Below are 20,409 nucleotides of genomic sequence, written 5' to 3' on the forward strand. Positions count from 1 at the left end.
AAACATGTATACAATTTGTAAATAGCTAAGCTATACAGGTTCTAAAAAAAATTATTTCAATACATTTCGAGATTCTTTAAAAGTAGGTATTGCAAACTTTAAAATTAACGTCCATCATCAATCAAAATAAATAAATTTACCATCACTACAGTTAAGTAAAATCAATAAAAAATATGGGACACATCCCACAAAATCCGTAACCATGGCCACCAGAAGTCCCGCAAATAAGTGCGTTTTTGTGATCCAACGGCGAATTAGTTTAATTGTGTCTACGACCCTCGGCTCGCCCGTAACAATTATTACGTCCTTCCAACTGCCCACTTTTTGGTCACCATAGAACCGCTAATAAGCGGCCGCGGCAGTATGATGATGGCCATCTTCCAAGGTCGGTGCGTTTTTACTTAAGATATGTAACCAATATTTTCGCGATTCGTGGGACAAATCTTTTATTGAAGATATGTGACCAATATTCTCGTGATTCGCGGGTCGAAACGGTATTGTTTTGCTTTGTTTTGTCTTTGTTATCTTTAATGATTACCGATTAGAATTTTTTTTAATTGTCAATCTTGTCTCTTGTAGTCACAAGTTCTTTAGTCTAAAAAGTAAAAACATGGGGTCAATTACAAACAAAACACAGGGGTCATTATAGCAGAGCGATTAACACACGTAGGAAACATAGTGTTGCAGTCAATACATAGAAATGAGGTATTTCACAAAATTCCTGATTTTCCAACGTTTTATATGAATAGTTAATAAATAATATTGTTTACTATATTAATAGACTTTTTCATGAAGTGGCATAAAAAATAAGTTAAGAATAAATAAATACTTTAAGTTTAAAACCTAGACCAGCTCGTCATAGACGTAGGAAATATAATTTTTTTCTATAATAAATTATATTTCCTACGCAATTACAATCATGAACGATTGCGTAAGCATTGTTGTGTGGGACGATTAAAACGAATCTAACGACTTCTCTCAACTCAAGTGAAGGTCTATATCTACGTTACAGACTTACAGCCTACAGCGACCCACAAGCTCAGTTTAGAGACATACAATATCTACTCGAAAAGATACCTAATCATATTTTTGACAAAACCAGACTCTTTAAATAACTTCAACAGTATACTTTCATTATTTAATTCACATTATAACACAATGACAATAGTTAAACGGTATTTTGATGACTTGCAGTGATCGATGTAGTCAGCTATCGTGGCGTATTGTAATTCAGTAGGCACTTCCTGCCAACATTTGCATGTCCATCAATCGAGCGCCGACCAACCCATATCTGACGTTTTAATTACGATTCTCTGCCCTGTGTACTTGGTGTGTGGCCTAAGTGACGGAAAATGAATTTTTTTAGTCAAAACTTCCACAGTAGCGTTGAGTACTTTTTGATAGTGTAAAATCTCACGAGTTTGCGTCACCGATGTTTAAAAATTTAATTTAAAATTATAATGCCAAAGTTGTATGTTCTCAATTCAATTCAATTTTTTCGAAGTCTCCTATCGGCAGTCCTTATTACTGGTTAATTTTTTTTTTTGACAGCCAATATCAGATTTTTAGAAATAACAATTTAATGGATTATAAGTAGCCGTAGTAGCACCTAAAGTTTTGAAAGTAGGTTTCGACAGATTAGACACCACTATTTTCAGTATTTTTACTGCTTTTACGCACATGCCATAAACGCTTCCCGTATTTTTCATATTATCAGATACCAGAATATCGTAATAGCGTAGAATTATTGTATCAATCTTCATTGATGTAATGAAGATAATCTTATCTCTCGATAACATTTTTATTTCTATACTATAAAATATTAAAAATTAATAAAAATAAACTTTATTTCTATACTTTTACTACTGTTTACTTGACCGCCCAAAGAGTTATGAATTTTTTCAAGCTTTTCCACTAAGTCTAGGTAAATCTTACTTCATTTGTTGAGTTTTTTTGTAATATATTATGGGGTGTTAATATTTTTAAACCGCAAATAATTTGTTTAAAAACAATACTTTGTACCACACCCCACAGTCCACGCATGCGTCCTTAATTAGGCATTCCGCTCTCGTCCGGGCTGCGTACGCGCAGGCGGCGCCTTTGACTGCCGTCCCGCTCTAACAATGCAACTATTCATTCCTCTACCCATTACAATAAGACCCTTCTGACCCTTTCAACATAAAACAATATTCCTTCCTTACACAGCTCAACGTAAACTGGCCGTGATAGCTGCCTCAGATATATACAATTCGTTCAAAATTTTAACTGTACTGTAAGGATATAAGGTTCAGTTTGCAGTGTATTTATTTATATTTTAAAGGTGTTATTGAAGTGATGTAATGAAGGGGCCTAATTGTGTATTCTACTTGGGATGGCTGAAAGATAAAAGAATAATATGATAAGTGCGTATCTCGCTTGCACATCTTTGGTAAAGGGGTGGGTTTGGGGTGGTTTATGCAATTATTGTTGACAATTATTATTGATGCCTTGATTAGGGGTTTTTATTTATAATAATAAAAAAATGTGTTTGTGTTATTAGAATATGTAACTGTAAGTAAGTTTATTATTCGGCATAAATTTGAAAATTTTCTTTATGCCTCTTCTTAAAATTCACTTTAATTGAAAACTCAATCATAACAATTTCGTAAAAATCTTCACGGACATACATTTAAATTAATACGTGTCTCTCATCTCTTCTCACCCACGGCGATGAAAGTGACGTCCTATGAAATTATTTCCCGATTGCACTGGGCCGTGTATGAATTAGGCACCTTTCATTTTTTCTCAGCCATAATGCCCGGCCCTTTGGCCCGGCCCCTGTTCATGAAACCTTTTATCGAAACATGCATGTTGGGAACGCACCGGCTAGCTTGTCGGCTGACTGGTTTCGGCCTTTTCCTTTGACGCCGCGCGGCGTTCGAAATTTGAATCAGTCCGCTTTGAACAGCGTTTGAGAGACGACGTGCGTTCATTTTATCTAAAGCACCGAAACTTTTTACGATATTGTGATAAGTGTTGTCGTGACTGAGTTGAATGAATATGACTCAAAATAACATTTGTATCTATTGTTTTTATACTGTGGGAATATGATGGCTAGGATTTTCTGTGTTTTGTTGCTCTCCTGGTTGGTGGCTGCCGACCAGGAAGACTCTGAAGGCGGCAAGTGTGAGAGGATCAAGTTATCACAATGCCAGGATTTGCGGTACAACTGGACAGCAATGCCCAACCTGATGGGTCACAGAGACCAGAAGGAGGCAGAGGAAGCGGTAAGAATCCTAACTTTTTTGTGATTTTTTTTATATTTTTTTGTGGAATTTATTCTACAGCAAGTTTCTATATTTTGGGTATAAGCTTACAAAGAGAGCAGTGAGCTTTTATTAAGATTATTTTACAGAAGTTATCTATTCATTTACTAAAGTATCTGTGAGTATAGGTAGGTACTTTGAACAAACTAGTTAAATATTTGGTGCAGTACGTTATAAAAGTTTATAGTCTGTCATAATAAGTTACGTTTTTCCCCTAAAATAAGTTCAATAGACACTAGGGTTGCAGGGTTAGGGTTATTTGAATGGGTTTTATGGCTTGTAAAACTGATATCAGATACATTACATGGTGAGGGTGACTATTGACTTTGGCTACTGAATTTTGTTATCCCCTTTGCTAATTTTGATGTTTATTCATGTGAAATCGTTCCCACGAAGACCCTAATGTTACTTTTAGTACTATAAAGCTTTGCGCAATAAACAGACAATTATTATCCTAAATGTATATTCGCCATTCGTAAAAAAAGCTATTAGAATCATTGCTATATTTTCCCAAACATCTCGCAACAAAGTTAATTACATCAAATCAAAACCAGCTTTTAACTCGACCGATCGAATCTCGAAGCAATTAAACGTTTAGATATTATAACAGTTGGATATTTCGTTATCGTAATGATATTAAAAAACTAAGCCGTTTATCTTGGAATCGCGGCGCAGATCAAAAAGATTCAGCCGCTTCGTGATCGCGGGATTGCAAGTATTAATAAACTGGTTTCAGAGAGCAAGCGAATCTTTATGGCTATGCGCTTTGAGTACTAGCCATTACGACGGTAAATTTATAATTACATGGCGATACCAGATAGAAAGTAGATAATATGGCTCAAAGGTCGAACTTTACGGGCCCATAAATAACAGAATTACTATTTGAAAGAAATTACTGTCACTTTGACATTAGGCTGAATGGGAAAAATCCTTTGCCTCTTCCAAAGGGAATTTTAGTAAGATTCCAAAAGTTAAGTTTTCGGTAATACAGGGTGTCTCATAAGTACCCAACGATTTCATGATGCAAAAAATTTAACTAATTATTGGTTTTAAAATATAATATTGACAAATTTAATAGAAAACAAAAGGAATTTTTATTTTTTGAAGATTACATCGTTGAGATGGCGTCCATTACGATGCCGACATTCTTCGAGTCTTTGGTGAAAGTTTCTGAAAACTTTCTGAAGAGGAGGTCTATCTACGGACGCAATTTTTTCTCCGATGTTGGTCTTCAAGTCGTTCAAAGTTTGCGAAGAATTTTCATACACATTTGACTTAAGATACCCCCATAAAAAAAATCGGGTGGCGTCAAATCCGGGCTTCTGGGGAGCCATTCAATGTCACCCCTTCTTGAAATGACTTTTTCGGGAAACAATTGGTGTAGGGCTTCAGTTGAGTGGTTAGTTGTATAGGATTTGGCTCCATCTTGTTGGAACCATGTCCTGACATTATAATGCTCACATTCTTGAAGCTCTGGCTCGAAAAAGTTGCGTAGCATGGCCACCTAATGCTTATTTGAGGTTGACGTCGCACCGAACTTGCCACCAACTCAATGTTTTCATCCGTTCTTACACTTCTTGGGCGCCCAGATTTCTTGCTTCCTGTTGTGTTTCCGGTAGTGTTGAAACTCCGGATCCATGAGAGTATGGTAGAGTTGCTGGGCGTTTCATCAATATGCCTCAATCGATAATTGAGACGATACAGGCGCCGTCGATTTATTGTTTTGAAAATAGGCGCGAACGCAAAAACCGCGTTGCTCTCCCGTAAACGACATGGCGGCAACTAAAAATCCTTGGAACGCGCTAGCTAATGCCGCACTCACCGCTCCCATCAGTTGCGCCGGCTAGTCTAGACACGCTTTTGAAATCGTTGGGTACTTATGAGACACCCTGTATTTTCATTGTTTGTGAAAAACTGAGTGTACAATCTATATTTCAAAAAAGGCACTTGACATTTTTATTGATTTATTAATTTTTATGTCGATTGGTTACAGTCGATTAGTTATAGTTTTAATAAATATTAGCCTGCCGATCAGGGACGGCATATCAACGCGATAGCGGCCTCTTTGCGCCAAGATCAGCAATTTATTTTTATTTATACGTCTTATCTTGCCGTAAGTGGCGATGTGTATCGTAATCGGCGGCTTCAAAGTGCCTCGCATTGTAAACAAGTACACGCGTTAGGTTCAATTCGCGGACATTTTATTTGACGTGTTTTATGATCGCTATATGTGTTTTATATTCTTTGCGTTAGAATAGATAGCACCGAGCTGTTATTAAAAGATAGACATGAGTGTAAAATATACGTGCTATTAAATTTATGAATACTAGTTTATAGCACATAATATACAGTGTAATAACTAATAATGTTCTTATTATTGCCCATACGAGGTAATTGCTTGCATAACATTGCTTTTACTTCGGCCCATCAAACAGAAAGTTGTTTTAATTAGAGCGCCAAATTGTTCTACGTCAACGTCGAGGTCAATGTACTTTTGACAAGCGATGTTGCCCACATGTTACTCAAAATATTTTCAAAACATTTTTCACATGAAAGCACCGTTTATACATATTTATTATTTCTGATATCAAACATCGCTATGTTGAAGAAATTTTTATTTTTTTGCGAATACGCATATCTCGGATCTGTCAGACCACGTTTTCTTTCTTAACCCCATTTTTATCAAAGCTGCTAGAAGTACCGCATAGATCTCTCGTTTTAAAATATAACAAAGCTTAAATGGAACGCTATTAGGTTGAAATTGGCTTGAAAAAATGAAAGAATTGTTTTATATCTAACACGTATCTAAGATCTGTCAGTGGGACGGTCCATTCACGAATTTCATCTCATAACCTTAAACATTTAAGGTTATTCACCTATTTCAAAATTTGTATTAAATGATAGAGTAAGTATATTTTATTACGTTCAAAGCTTTACGTCCAATTAATTTTGTAATTGTTCATTACTTAAATGGAAATAATAATTATGTCTGTCATAATTTTAATTCGACTAACTGACCCACTTATCAAGGACTCTAAAAACTAATATACCAATTTAAAAGGAAGTACAGTATTCCCTTTTTTTGGTTACCTATTTGAACGCGATTTTGATATTTCTTCTTATTAGATAAAAATAAAATATAAAATAATATCGCACATATCTTAAGGAAAACTCTTATCGAGCGGCGAGCCTAGCTTAGTCAAATAATAAATTTTGAGTCATGTCTTCCATTATTGACAACAATATCCCCAAAATACCATCTTACGCAGAAACAGCACAGATAAGTAAAGCCCCTTTATAGAATCGTAGATAATGTAGAATTTAAAAAACAACGGAGCGAACCCGTTGGTTGCGCAAGAACCATTCAGTAATAAAACAATGCATTCAGATAACTCATATTTGATAACCCATTTCCATAGTCGGCGTCTTTGGCCGAAATTACCCAAGTTTTTTGTCGGCCAGCCGAGGTGTTATTTCGGTGAAAATCCACCCTATCATTAGCGCAGGTATGCGAGGATAATTTTACAAAGCCCGGTGTTACCATCACAAAAGAAAGTTTTTAACACCCATGTCTTGTCTATGAATTTTATTGTGTTATATTATTTACTGTTTTAATAACATGTAATACTTACTTATATCTTGGTCTTTAATGTGTGTAGGCTGTAGACTGTAGACTGTGTACTCCTAGGTATGCCTTATTATAAATTTCTATGAATAAGTTCAAAAAGTGGAATAAAGTTATTTTATTAATATTTCAGTTTAAAAAAAGTACCTCGTAATCATTTAAAAAATCCAATTCACACTGAGACCACGACTTTGTATCCAATGAGCAGGACGAAATCACAGAGATTTCGTACAAACGTGTGTTGCGTAAAACGTTATCTGTGCACAATCTTCAAATTCAAACGGAAACTATTATAATCTACAATCAAAATCCAATTCTACATTCACCTCAGGCTAAGCTCGCGGCGCCACAAAAACGAAACAGGGAACAACAAATTGCCCTTCCTAATTACAGCAGGTAGGCGGCCGCACAAAGCCGACGTTTTTCAAAAAAAGTGTTAAGTTACTCAGAAACTGGTTTAAAACCATAAATATAGAATCGCATCTGTATTGCCATGAATTAAGTCCAACGATTTCACTGCTATAAACACATTTATGGTTCGTAATTTCTTCGAAACATGTTGGTACGTTAGATAATTATACGCATTCTGTGTAATTAATGAATACCTATAGGTAATTCAACGTTTAATGGCATCTAATAGCTTCACAAGTTCAGGAAAATAAAATGTTTTTGGCGATATTTTTTCATCGTCAAAACTTCATTTTGTTCATCAAATATAGGTACATGGATTTCATTTTTCTTCGTCGATAACTGCATTGAAAAGTAAAAACAGAAGTTCAACCCTGAACTATAAAACAAATGATTTGAATGTTTAATTTCATATTTATTCGTATCATACGTCGCCCAAGGAAAAACAAAAACCAAACGCCCATGTTCGCCAAAAAAACTAAATACGCTAAATGACCACAGACAAAATAAAGATGTAAATTGTACAATACGATATATGGCAATAGGTTATAAATGGTGCGGCGCGATCAAAGCCTGTGGTAATGCGCGTGCGTCGACTCCACTCCACGTTTTTTTTGCATCTCGAGGATTAAATCGATCTTCATATCGCTGATTAAAAATAATGTCGGTTCTTGAGTTACAAACTGGAACCTTATCTTGGGAGAGTTATTTGTTATACAGTAATCAACCTGTTTTGATAAATAAGGAAACGGACTTAATTTTAGAAATTCTCTTTTAATCAAAGAAAATACTGAGTACATACAATAAATAGTAACTAATATTTTGTTGCAAGTTTACTATATTTTGAGAGTTAGTTTATATACCAGTCCGGCCTTCAAAAATTGGCTTATAAATTATAAGACATAGGTAGTTACTAGTTACAATATTTAAGTTTTAACTTGATATTCCGATATGCTCATGTCTTGTTAGAAAGAAAATAACCTGGATATTTACAATTGCTAGCCTTTAACTAATAAAAAGTTATAGGTATAGATTAATTCATATGAATTTTAAACGCATACACACGCCCAATGTATTTTACATACATCGTGAATAAAGAGTATCGCAAAAGAACTAAAATATAATATATTGGAGCTTGTTCCCGTATTAAGTTTATAACATTGCCCACTTCAACAGCTCTACGTAAATGGTCGTTAAATTATCTGTCCGTGAAGTTGAGGACACACCTGGCGTTTTTTATCAAAACTTATTCTGTCGTAATAGCAATTAACGTATAATAACAATTTGCAATATATACTTTTTGCAATTAACGCTGACGATAATGACAGAAATATTAAACTTAGCGGCAGGCTACGTGTAATTAGAGAACATAACGCTATCATGTGTTTTTTCATTTATTGGCCGAACCAATTATGTTCTTAGAATAGCATGGAATGGGTTTTGTATGCATTACTATTGCGCATTAAGTTTATAATATCCTTTAGTTATATTCATGAAATAAAGACTTTTTCTAATAGCTATATAGCCGCACGTGTGTGTAGTATGTAAATTTATACTTTATATAATTTGAAAGCATAATGCAATGTAAATTTTTACATTACGATATGCTTTACATACCCGGTGCTTATATTTATAAGCACCTTGTATGTCTGCTAAGTAATATGTATAATACATAAGGTAGGTATAGGTAACAGTGAAAATCTAATAGAAGTTTAAATAAGAAATGTTTACAAATAATTATTTTGCTGTACTGTAGGTACTGTAAATTTTTCCCTAATATTAATTTATCATTACTTATATTAGTATACTGCAATCTGTTTGCAGACAGAGTACAACAATTATTAGCTAATCACCCATTTCTGCACACTTAACAAAAAAAACACATTAGTCATTTCTATATTTACTAGTTTAGCAATGAATTGTCCTGTCATTCGGTTTTTAAGAATTCACACACCACCATATTCCTGTGTGGCCTCACCTTTATGTCAGTCGTCGGTGGGAGGTGAAGGAATGCAGCCCAATTATATAGATACGAAGCTCGATTCTCCGATCCGACACGCTCGCATAGTTTAATCAATGTATTGAAAATTGAGATGCGTCCCGAATCTATTGTAGACTGGCCTTTATACCTGAGAACTTTGCTCTATACTCTATGCTCTATGTCTATATTCTATGGTGTACATAGTGTAAAATATATAGCAGTATAGAAAATATGTTTTACTGTGGTTTTACTATCAAATTATGCATTCCGTAGTATTGAATGGATAGAACGTAATTGAATCGATAGAACAAAATGCTCAAGCATCGTGTAACTTCCATTTTTGACCACAAGAGATAGAATTTGTGAACAATTTCCATTCCCATAAGACATTACACTTTAGAGTACTGCAAGTAATTTGAATACCTACAGTTTCCCAAAAATAATCCCTCTATATCCTGGTATGTATGTACATATGTACATTATACATACCTACAGTTAATAATTAGCAAATAAACTCCCTTCCTCACTTATCTGCCATCCACACTTGTCAATTACATTACCCAGCCACAGTCGATGCATGAATGGCCCGTCGGTTTGTCCACTAAATAAATTGCATTTCATCCTTACCGGGGCTTACAATTTGACAGGCCAGCCATTCAGCCAGCAACGGTTTCTTAACGACATTAAATTAAACGCCGTGTTTTGTGACTTCCTTTTAAATTTTTATTTAAAATTTATTAACCAAATATACTAAAAATACGAAATATACCTACGGATAAAAACTCTTAATTGAATTTAAAAAAATCTATAAAAAGCATCCAAATTATACGTTGGTAGTTTGCGGCGCGAATAACGCGATCACATATTCACATACCTACTATGGTAGGTACTTCCACATTTGGAATTTAAAATGTATCAAGATTGCATAAATATACTACTCGACCAAGCCAACTAGACCCTTTTCAACTGTGACGTCACCCGCCCATGTCTCGGGTACAGATAGCAAAAAAAAAATATTAATAATATCACTGTTCGCTCTCCGCTATGAATAGTCTTATTTTTCCCCATTTCGACAAATAACAACGAAAAACTTAACAGTCAACAACAAGCTTTAACGATTAATAATAAAAAGTACAGAAATAACTAGCGATGCGAAACGTACGAATGCGTCGATGCTGCGAACCGTACTAAGGCGAACGCGGTACCTGAGGCGGTAAGCGGGCGGGGAGGCCGCATTCCACCTGAGCGTCTAGTTGGCTTGGTCGAGTAGTAGTTGAAATTAAAGACTAAATAATGAATGAAAGTAATGAATCATGATTGGAATAAAAACAATGTAGGCACTGATGTTATCTTCTAAGATCAAAGTGAGCTCAACTAAAAAACTTTCATTTTTGATCTAATCTATATTAAATTGCGAAGAGAAAGTAAGCATCCCAACTATTAAAAAAACTATACCAATTCATTGTTTGTAGCCGATATAATCTATATTGTAAGTGCAAGTCAAAAGTATCAAAATAATATCATACTTCTAAGAATAATAGAATGCGAAAGGAAAGTACAATATTATTACTTACACGCTTTTTTTATTTATTAGCTTCACCTGTATGTTTGTATGTTTGTTTGTAACCGACTTCTTTGGGCGCAATTTTGACCCACTTTAAACGGCCAGATTTCGTTCAAACTTTGTAGATTTATTGAGGACCGATGACAATACACTAATTTGATAAAATTATTCCATTTTTCAATTTGCAAAAAGCGTGTTTTTTAGTTTTTTGTAACTATTATTTATATACTTATTATACAGCTATAAACATAATACTTAGTAACATATTAAATGTACTAAGGAAAAATAAAAACAACAATAGCTTATCCCATTATAATTAAATATTGATGAAATTTTGCCTCGAATATAGGCGGAGGTGGAGCGTGGAGTGCATTCAATTATCAACCCAAAAATATGAGCATAGGAAAATTGAAATAGCATTTATCTCGATGGAAAAACAACCTACCGTAATAAACCGAAACTTACATACATAATACTTAATATAAAATTAATATTTACATTTTACACCCAGTGTTTTTTATTACGCTGTCGAAACATTTAGCACTTGTATAATTACTTGGTAATGAGTAATATTTGCGTTGTAACTTGCAAGATTGTTAGTTTTGCACAATATTTACAAAGTGTCTACATATTATTACAAAATAAAGGCTATATAAGAATAAGTGTACGAATATTTGCAAAATTTCGCGCGTTGGTATTGAGAACACATTTTGAAATAGTGTGCGGGTGTAAATAACCATCCGAAAAGATTTCAAAATTCCATCTATCCATAGAAATTAAATTATTATAGACATTGAGTTTACTTCTAGAATCAAATGATAAGTTATTGTTTAAACAGTTGTTGTTACTTATTTTAAATATAATATAGGTAATTTAAGTGTTCATAAAAACAATTGGCTCAAAAATGGAAAGAAATATTTATTTCAAGTAGATATACCTATTTATTAGGTAGGTACATGTGAGGGAGTTCCAAAAATAGGATTATGCAAACTAGGATAAAACATCTCTTTGTTCTAGCGGCACATAGATACTAAAGTATCAAATTAATCATTTATATAATCGCTTTTTAAACATAATATACTTAGCCAGTGACCATTAAGAATTTCTGCTTGGCTGCGTCGATCGCTCATGACGAACGGATCGACGATGCATGCATGAGCGGCCCATTGCGCAAACATGGCGGCTTGCGGACATATCTTATTTAATTGTTTATTTATCTATGGATTAAATATTTGCAGGGAAAACACATTGCGAAACGAACAACTCCGACATTGCGATGAAAAAACATCCAGAAACTACTTTAAATTCTATTCGAATAGTTTTGTTTAATTTAATTAATGATGAAGCTGCAATTTTTTTGTACAAAAACTATTAATGGGATATCAATATTCATTGGTCGGTTCGGTTAAAAGCATATCTGCAAAAAACATCAAAGATCGCTACGTTTTTGTCAGGTGTCGATTAAAATTTTTCGTACCTTTTTGCTTCGCAGAAAACAAACAATGCTGAGGCAATAATGACTATCAATGGTGCATGGTGTGGTTTACCACGTGTCCTTTTAAATGTTAAATTATGGAAAATAGAGTCGCGCTCATACAGCTTTTTATTGGTAAATTACAGCAGTAAGCTCTTTAATTGTAGTATATGTACTATATTCAAGCAATATAAACAAGTGTTGTATAAAAATAAATAGTAATCCGAATTCACAGTTTTCACTTAGCTCTACCTAGCTCTACAACTTTTATCAAATTAATTTATCTTCACAGCTACGATATTTATACAAAATTTAAACAGAACATATTGGTCATGTACCAAAAAGTACAAAAATAGAGAACATAAAGGATTGGATAGAATATAGATAGCTATACACGAAGCTTGCCTACATTTCCGTATTCCCTCTATGGTAACTCTAGTCTCTATGGTAGCTACGGATAAGTTCAATATACTTTATCAGTAGTAAAAGGACTTGGAATCAACACTATACCAGACATTTAAATGTATTTAACAATCATAAACCACAAAAGATACAACTTTGACGTAAACTTGTTTAAATTAAAATGTAGTACTCTATCATCATGTACGAAGAGCTACACCACTTTGTAAACATGCTTAATTAAATCAGGAACGGCGCCATCTTATCAGCTGATAATATTTAGGGACACACGAGTGCGTAGTTGTCATCCCGTAAGAGATGCATTAACTTTACTACTGAATTACATTTTATGGTAAGTAACTGAACACACATTTCAAAAGAGACGCAGAATATTTCTATACATATTTAAAGTTAACTATTTCTTAAACAAAGTTTTAAAAAATAAGCTATTTTAAAACCTTATGATACTTTTATCAAGCTACTTTATTTTCCAGACGCCATTAAGATTTATTATTGCATATTTGTGAAGAACAAATTGTTATCGAGACATCTTAATTGCTTGAAATAGAGTGAACTATCAACAATGTTTTTAAAATATGACCGACTGCTTTCTTATCAGTTTTATCGTGTTGTAATACAAATTTAAATTGAGGTTACTAATTTTAAAAAATCCAGTCTTTTATAATCTAATTTCATCTACCACGTAAATAATAATATGCTAAAATATTTATTGCCAAAACAATGGCCATGTTTATAGCAGGTGATTTCCGAAGCTACTGATTTGATCTATTCCTCTTTTTTTGGATTGGTCTTCTGAGTTAACCACAGAGCAATAAATTATCTTGCCACAAACACGTTTTTATTCTATACAATACAACACGTAGGAATGAATATAAGTATACTTTATTCGTTTTCTGAAGTATCAACGCTAATACAGTGTAACGTAAAATAAGCAAGCAGCAGATTCGCTTCGGCAGCCGGTCACAAAGAAAGCCTCGACGGACCGCAACAAATTGATAATCACAGACTCACTCATGACCAATCTGATCATAAAATGCATTGATACTAAACCCACCGTTATCTCTTTGGGATAAAAGCCAAAGTCGTATGTAGCTTCTTAGCAATGCGATTGCTATCGCTTGGGACACGTATTGCGTGTGCGACTGTACAGTTTCTTGGCCATCATTGTAGGAAGCGATTGGATACGATGAACCGAAGATTATAATGGTAATGCATATTAATTCGTAATAATAGCTCTGAGAATTAAATATATCTATGCGATGAATTAAAGTCTGTCTAACATCAACTGTATTTAAATTCGTTCGGTAATATTGATTGCATTGGTTGATTGTTAATCTATTTTGGAATTACATTAATGTGATTAAGGTACCTATATATATTTTAACAATAGTATAGCAGCACGTTAGAAAATTAGAAAAAGATTTGGTGTGATTAAAGATTCAAAATCTATTCGAAACGGATAACAAATTGTTACATATAAATAATGAAATAAAAATAAAATAAAGTTTATTTGACTCAAAAACAAAAACACAAGAAATATAGTATATACTAATATAATATAATAAGTATTATAATAGTGCGTGTACTAGTAGAAGTGAAACTTCTTTATGACCTTATTTTTCAAAAAATAATTTACTATACTATGCAACTTTACAGAAATACGTCGAATCACGCGTGGTAGGGATAAGAAAAAGATGGCGCGTAACGAAAAAATGTTAGGTACACTAAATTTTTTTCCAACCCCGATAAAGAAGTTTCACTTCAATAATATGTAATTTGTTGGTTCATACATTTTTTTACATATTAAATCATAGGCATCTAAAGTTCATTAGATCATAGATGAGATAGGGCTTATAAAACAGAAGGCCGTAAATCCATCTCCGGTGAGCTCATAAAATTAATTATCAAGAACATGGTTTACAATTTACATTGAATAGTTAAAAGTGTCTATAAAATTTGATGGTTTCTTTCTGTCTATAATTCCTTCAAATGTATTCAAAATTATTTCTACACACGGTATTCTTTAATTTAAATACAGAGTTATGATGGCTCCAAATAAGTTAAAAATAATAATTTCAAGTTCTCGGTGTAAAAAAAATATCTTAGTTGGCACTACTACTTTTGGTGATTGGTGAATAATTGTCGTACCTAGTTAAATAAAAGGCCTTTAAAGTTTAAACAATAGAACATTGTAAATGTATTAACCCTTAATTTTACAAACATTTTAAACAGCGTTCGTTGCGCCTTGTTTTCATTCGATCGAAACGTTTATAGCACAAGTGTTCGATATAAATCAAACGCGTAATGAGCAGCTGTAAGATTTAACATAATTCCATCACGATTTCGGTAATCTTAATATGTTAGCTCATTGCCTCTCGGGATCGAGTTAATCCGACAGTTGTTTATTTCGATTTCTTGCTAGCAGTAATTTAATGCATACCTAGTACGTACGCCTTGTTTATGTCTTTATTTATTTCTTTAGCTGAGATGTAGCCTCCAAAAGAAATGAAGTTCTCTTTATATGGTTAAGTGCCTATAGGAATAATTGAATACAAAATGTTTATGAAACTTTAAACAGTAGGTACGTCAATGAAACACTTTGCCTCCTTTATTGGCGCATAAACCGTACTATATTTAGTTCAAAAGCGGTTCACAATTGATTCATAATTTCAAAGTGAAATTACGCAGTCTACATCAAAGGCCGAAACAATCGCCATTAGGTATAAAAACCAAAAATAGCGGGACGTTTCCTTGAGAATTGAAGTGGCGGCCAGTGTGCCTGTTTACAGTTCTGCTAATAGACATGTTTACAGCGTAAATCAGTTCGGGCGCCTTTGATTGTTGTTTTTAGCAGCGATAGCAACGAAAGGTGCGAATTTCAAACGTTACTGATGACTATATTTTTCTATGTATAGAAATTGGATACTGAGGTTTAAAAGCACACGCGTTTTCTTAAATAAATACAAATAGTAATAAAGACTTTTTGTTTGTCATGGATAGACACTTAATGCGTCACTTAAAGATATGCAAGCCGATAAGCCGGCATTAATTTTACTTTCGTATTCGTATGCTTTACTATAAAATATAAACATTATCTCATGTGTTATTAATTTTAGTGTAAAGCGATAAACCATTAAATAATGTATTTGATATCAATATTGCAAAGTAACTAATGTTGTACCGTTTAGAAGTGAAGATAGTGTTTGCTAATTTTAAGCAAACACGAATATTACATTAAGACGTATCTTTGACATAAATATTGTAAGGAATCAATAAACGTTAAACCGATAATAGATATTAATAGATAGTGGGTTGGTGGCCTTTCAGTACGTTACATATACCTAGATTAGATAAAGCGTGAATTGAAGTCGACTTCAAAGGCGCGTTCCGACTGACGATCAAAGGGCCGGCCAGGGCATTAATTGACGTGTGAAAACAGCCGATAAACTAAATTGTGCATGTTATCCTATTTAAAAACGTGTTTATCGTCTCCATTTATAGAATTGTAGAGCGTCGCAAATTATAACTCAATAAAGTTTTAAACACGTCAATTGCACGCCTCATAAGCGAAGCGTTGAGGTGGGTACTACTGTCACTTCGCGCATAACATCTGATTTTTCGAACTTAAAATGTCTTTATATGTATCATACATTGCACTTGTAAGATAATACATACACACACATATTAAGAAAAAACACTATTTTTAACGTTCATGATATTTTTGATGTCATTTTTGTTATTTAAACTAGTTAAAAAACAGTTTAAAAAAGTTCTGTCTTGGACGTCCGTGTGTCTGTAATCTGTATGTGCGGATCCTTTTTCTTGTTAACACGATAGCGACCGAAATACTTTACTAATCGAGTCTTTTTTTTTCTCTTACGCTTGAGTATGCTCAGGAATAGAACCCTTTCATTTTTCAGGGTCTGATTCGATGTGGTTTAATTGTTATTAAATAAACAAAAATAATAATTAATAAATATTTATTAAAAAAAAATTATGAGGCGTGCACTTTTGGATTTTCCAAATTATTTCATAACTATTCTAATTTCTTCTATCAAAAAATTGGAACAGTTACAATTTCCTAATCAATCGTTAAAATTCAAAAACAATGTTTCACCACATAGGATGCGAATACATAAATAATTCTTTATTATCTGTATCACAATAATTATGTAACGTCTACACGGTCCATATGAAAAGAAACATGAAGTATTTTCATCCTGTGCACTGTCCCGTAACATCAAAGCACTAACATCGCCGACACTCGGCTATTTTCGGAGTTGGTAATTAATTTTTTGTTGTGCCGGGCCTCGTCGCTCGTCTTTGCGTCGTCTCTCGTCAATGAGTTGAAAGCGCATAAAATAAAATAAACTTGACTTGTAGTATGCTTGTAGTCTGTTTGTCTAATAACATTGATCTCATCTTTTGATGTTAATATTAAATATGATTAGAGAAAAACTAATAACGTTACGAATTTATAGAAGTGGAGAAATCGCTTGTTACAGATTGCACAGGAAAAGGAGAGGCATTCCTTTTTATCCAGCAACGCAATTACTTATCTTTTTGTTTGTTATACGATGTGGTGCTATAAAGATTGCATTCTGTTTTCTTTAATCGGAACAAACATTTGAATACTTGAACTAAACAATGTCATTTAACAATAAGGGCCATTATTTATCGATCTTTATTTGGTGAATTCTTAAGGGCAACGTGCTTGGTCTCAAACCGAAGTGGTTCCGTACAAAAACCAGACGCGAATGTTTGAAGAGTCGGACAAAGGCAAGGTCGTCATCATGTCTTTTTTGAGTTTCAGATGGTCCTCGATTCTTAAAGGTTCATGTTGTTAATTCGTGAATTGGTTGATGAATAATGTAAAAGATTCTCCCTTCAATTATCCACATATTTTTTTGTTTCTTTCACTTGTTAAGATAAGTTTACGTAAAGCTACCTGTTAGATACTTAAAAAGTAAAACTCAAAAAATGCCTATTGTACGGCTAAGGTATGGATTACAAATAACAATTACCGGGCAAAAAACGTTATTCTTAACATTTTATAAACCGTTCCGGATTAACTAAGGCAACAAACTCAAGCAATTACGGAACGGTAGGTTGCACTCAAATTGAAGCGTTCTCAATTTTTTTCTAGAAAAACGTTTTAAAGTCCACAATAGTGAGCAAACACGCTTGTTTGCTTACGAAAAAGGTTTACGATGTCGGCTCTACTTCACGTATGTTTAAGAGGAAGTTTGATTTACTTTTATATTATTACTTGATGGATCGCTCATGTCGTGATGTTGTAAATCCGGGTGTGGTTTACGACTTACATCCCATAAAATGGCATAGAATATTAGCTATTGCGAAAATAGAGTAATGCATATCCAAGGAACATTATAATGAGTAATTGGGCAGTGGGTGTATTTAATTAAGATATTTCCATAAACTTATTAGGACCATTACGTACATTCCCCGCTTAAACCGTTTGATCTCTGTAAGCAAACATTTGCTCATACGCTCTAGTTTAAGATCACTTTGGATCACATGTAAGGGTTTCTATTGATACAGATACCGTAGGAATTGAGCTAAAACGAAAATAGACTGTTTCCAATAAACTTAAGGTTTAGAATTACACGTCCCGAGCGACGCGGCTTTTGTTTACTTTGGGTAATCCATTGAGTCGTCCGATTCCCGGTACTTAGTTGTATTATTTATTTGCTTGGATAAACATTTGATATTTGAGCAGTGACGGAATCTTAAAAGGTTTACTATTATTCTAAACAAATACCAGTTGAAAGGAATTCGTCTATTCGAGTGGCATTAATGTTGTTTTCCTATTGTTACAGATGGCGTTATTTGAGGGCATCTTATCAAGCGAATGTTCCGTCCACGCGCGCTTCCTGCTCTGCTCTGCCTTCGCCCCGCTGTGTTCTGAAGACGTTTCTGCTTCTATAAGCGCCTGTAGATCCGTATGCGAGAAAGTGGTTGAAGATTGCAAGGAGCAGATAAAACTGCTACCGGCTAACATCGCGTTTGACTGCACTGCGTTTCCTTTGAGGCCCGACAGAAGGCTCTGCATGCGACCGCCAAATGCGAGTGAGTTGGAACAAGAACCACCGCCGCCTCCTCGCTGGCCATTCCATGACCATGAGCTGAGAGAACATGGCTGCCCACCAGCTCATACACGAGCACCCACGGGAGAGTGCTGGCCAGCTTGTGGCCAACATGCCAGATACACACAAACAGACAAGCGATCGGCAGAGATCTCTATGAATATCCTAGCATGGTTCTCTTTGTTATCTACATCGTTTGCGCTGCTGACTTTCTGCGCGGAACCATCAAGATATCGCTACCCAGAGCGGCCCGTGGTCTGGATGGCGGCTTGTCACGCTCTTGTAGCTTTGGCCCACGTAACACGAGGCTGGCTCGGTGCCAAGTTAGTGTCCTGCTCCGGATCTACCTTAGCCGTCGATGGATTAGCCTCTCCTACGTGTGTGGCTTTCTTCTCATTAACATATTACTTCACGTTGGCGGCTGACGCATGGTTCGCCAACGCCTGCGTCGCGTGGTATTTGACTGCGGCCAGCGAATGGTCTACTGAAGCATTAGAACGTGCTGCGGCTTATCTACATGCAGTAGCATGGGGCTGGGCTGGCGCTTGGACAGCAGCAGCTCTGGCACTACGCAGAGTAACCGCTGAAGAATTGACTGGAACGTGCGGCATATCTGATGCAGCGGCTGCAGCTCTTATTGGCGTGCCGCGAGGCGCTTTACTCGTTACTTCGATTGCGTTAGCGATTGGTGCCTGTCCTGGTATTATGAGAGTGCGACGTGCGTTAGATTCGAGAGGCGCAAAGCGCGTAGGAAGGCTAGCAATGCGCGCAGCAGCGGGAGGACTGTTTTATTTGCTATTAGCCGGATTTGCAACTGGAGTTAAAGTTATTGAAGCTCGAAATAGGGAGATACAGACTAAATTAGCTTTATTCGCTGCTTTAGAAGCAGGGAGCGTAGAAGATACAGCGGGGGCGAGTGGAGTTTCCGTCTGTTTGTGGTTATCGTGCGGAATCGCGGCGGGCGCGTGGGCGTGGTCCAGAAAAACCGCCGTAGTGTGGAAAAAGGCGTTGTGTCCACCGCGTAAGACGCCATGTTGTGGTCCCCCTTTACTCAGAACTCATCACCCGTATTATAAGCGACCCCTCCATGTATCCAGGGTGTAATGTCTCATAAGTGTTAGTGTAATTAAGTGCCTTTATTTGCCTTCTGTGAAGGCGCTCTCGATATTTGTACAAATTTTGTAAATAATGTAAATTTTATATAAGAATATACTGTTGATTTTATAAAAATGTTTTTCTTTTTAAACTAGCCCACTTTTAGATAAGATTTTTAAAAACTGTATCTGATTAAAACACAGTTCGATTCCTGTGGACGGACTTCTCATTCAGATAAAGCCCTCCCCTCCCTGAACGAGTAGTAATACTGTTACTAAGTACCAAGAAAGAAAAAACGTAACAACGAACTTGTAAATTCATACGAATATACAAACCTGTTTCACAACTTAATAAAATATTATGTGAAATGCCAAAATATTAATTAAGTAATACAATGAATGCACAGAAATCCCTCTAATCAACCAATGAG

General features: G+C 34.9%; 1 protein-coding gene across 1 annotated transcript; it reads left to right on the forward strand.

Moving 5' to 3' along the window:
- Positions 1–2,913: 2,913 nt before the first annotated feature.
- Positions 2,914–20,114, forward strand: LOC149901412 (frizzled-10-like). The gene is made up of 2 exons (XM_090111831.1): positions 2,914–3,266; positions 18,618–20,114. The coding sequence occupies exons 1-2, from the start codon at positions 3,087–3,089 to the stop codon at positions 19,986–19,988; spliced, it is 1,551 nt and encodes a 516-aa protein (XP_089967957.1). The 5' UTR covers positions 2,914–3,086; the 3' UTR covers positions 19,989–20,114.
- The last annotated feature ends 295 nt before the right edge of the window (positions 20,115–20,409 follow it).

Source organism: Colias eurytheme, chromosome 17, assembly GCF_061535395.1.
Source record: "Colias eurytheme isolate Ceu_HAF_F1 chromosome 17, ilColEury1 Martin Lab GWU primary, whole genome shotgun sequence".
Taxonomy (NCBI): domain Eukaryota; kingdom Metazoa; phylum Arthropoda; class Insecta; order Lepidoptera; family Pieridae; genus Colias; species Colias eurytheme.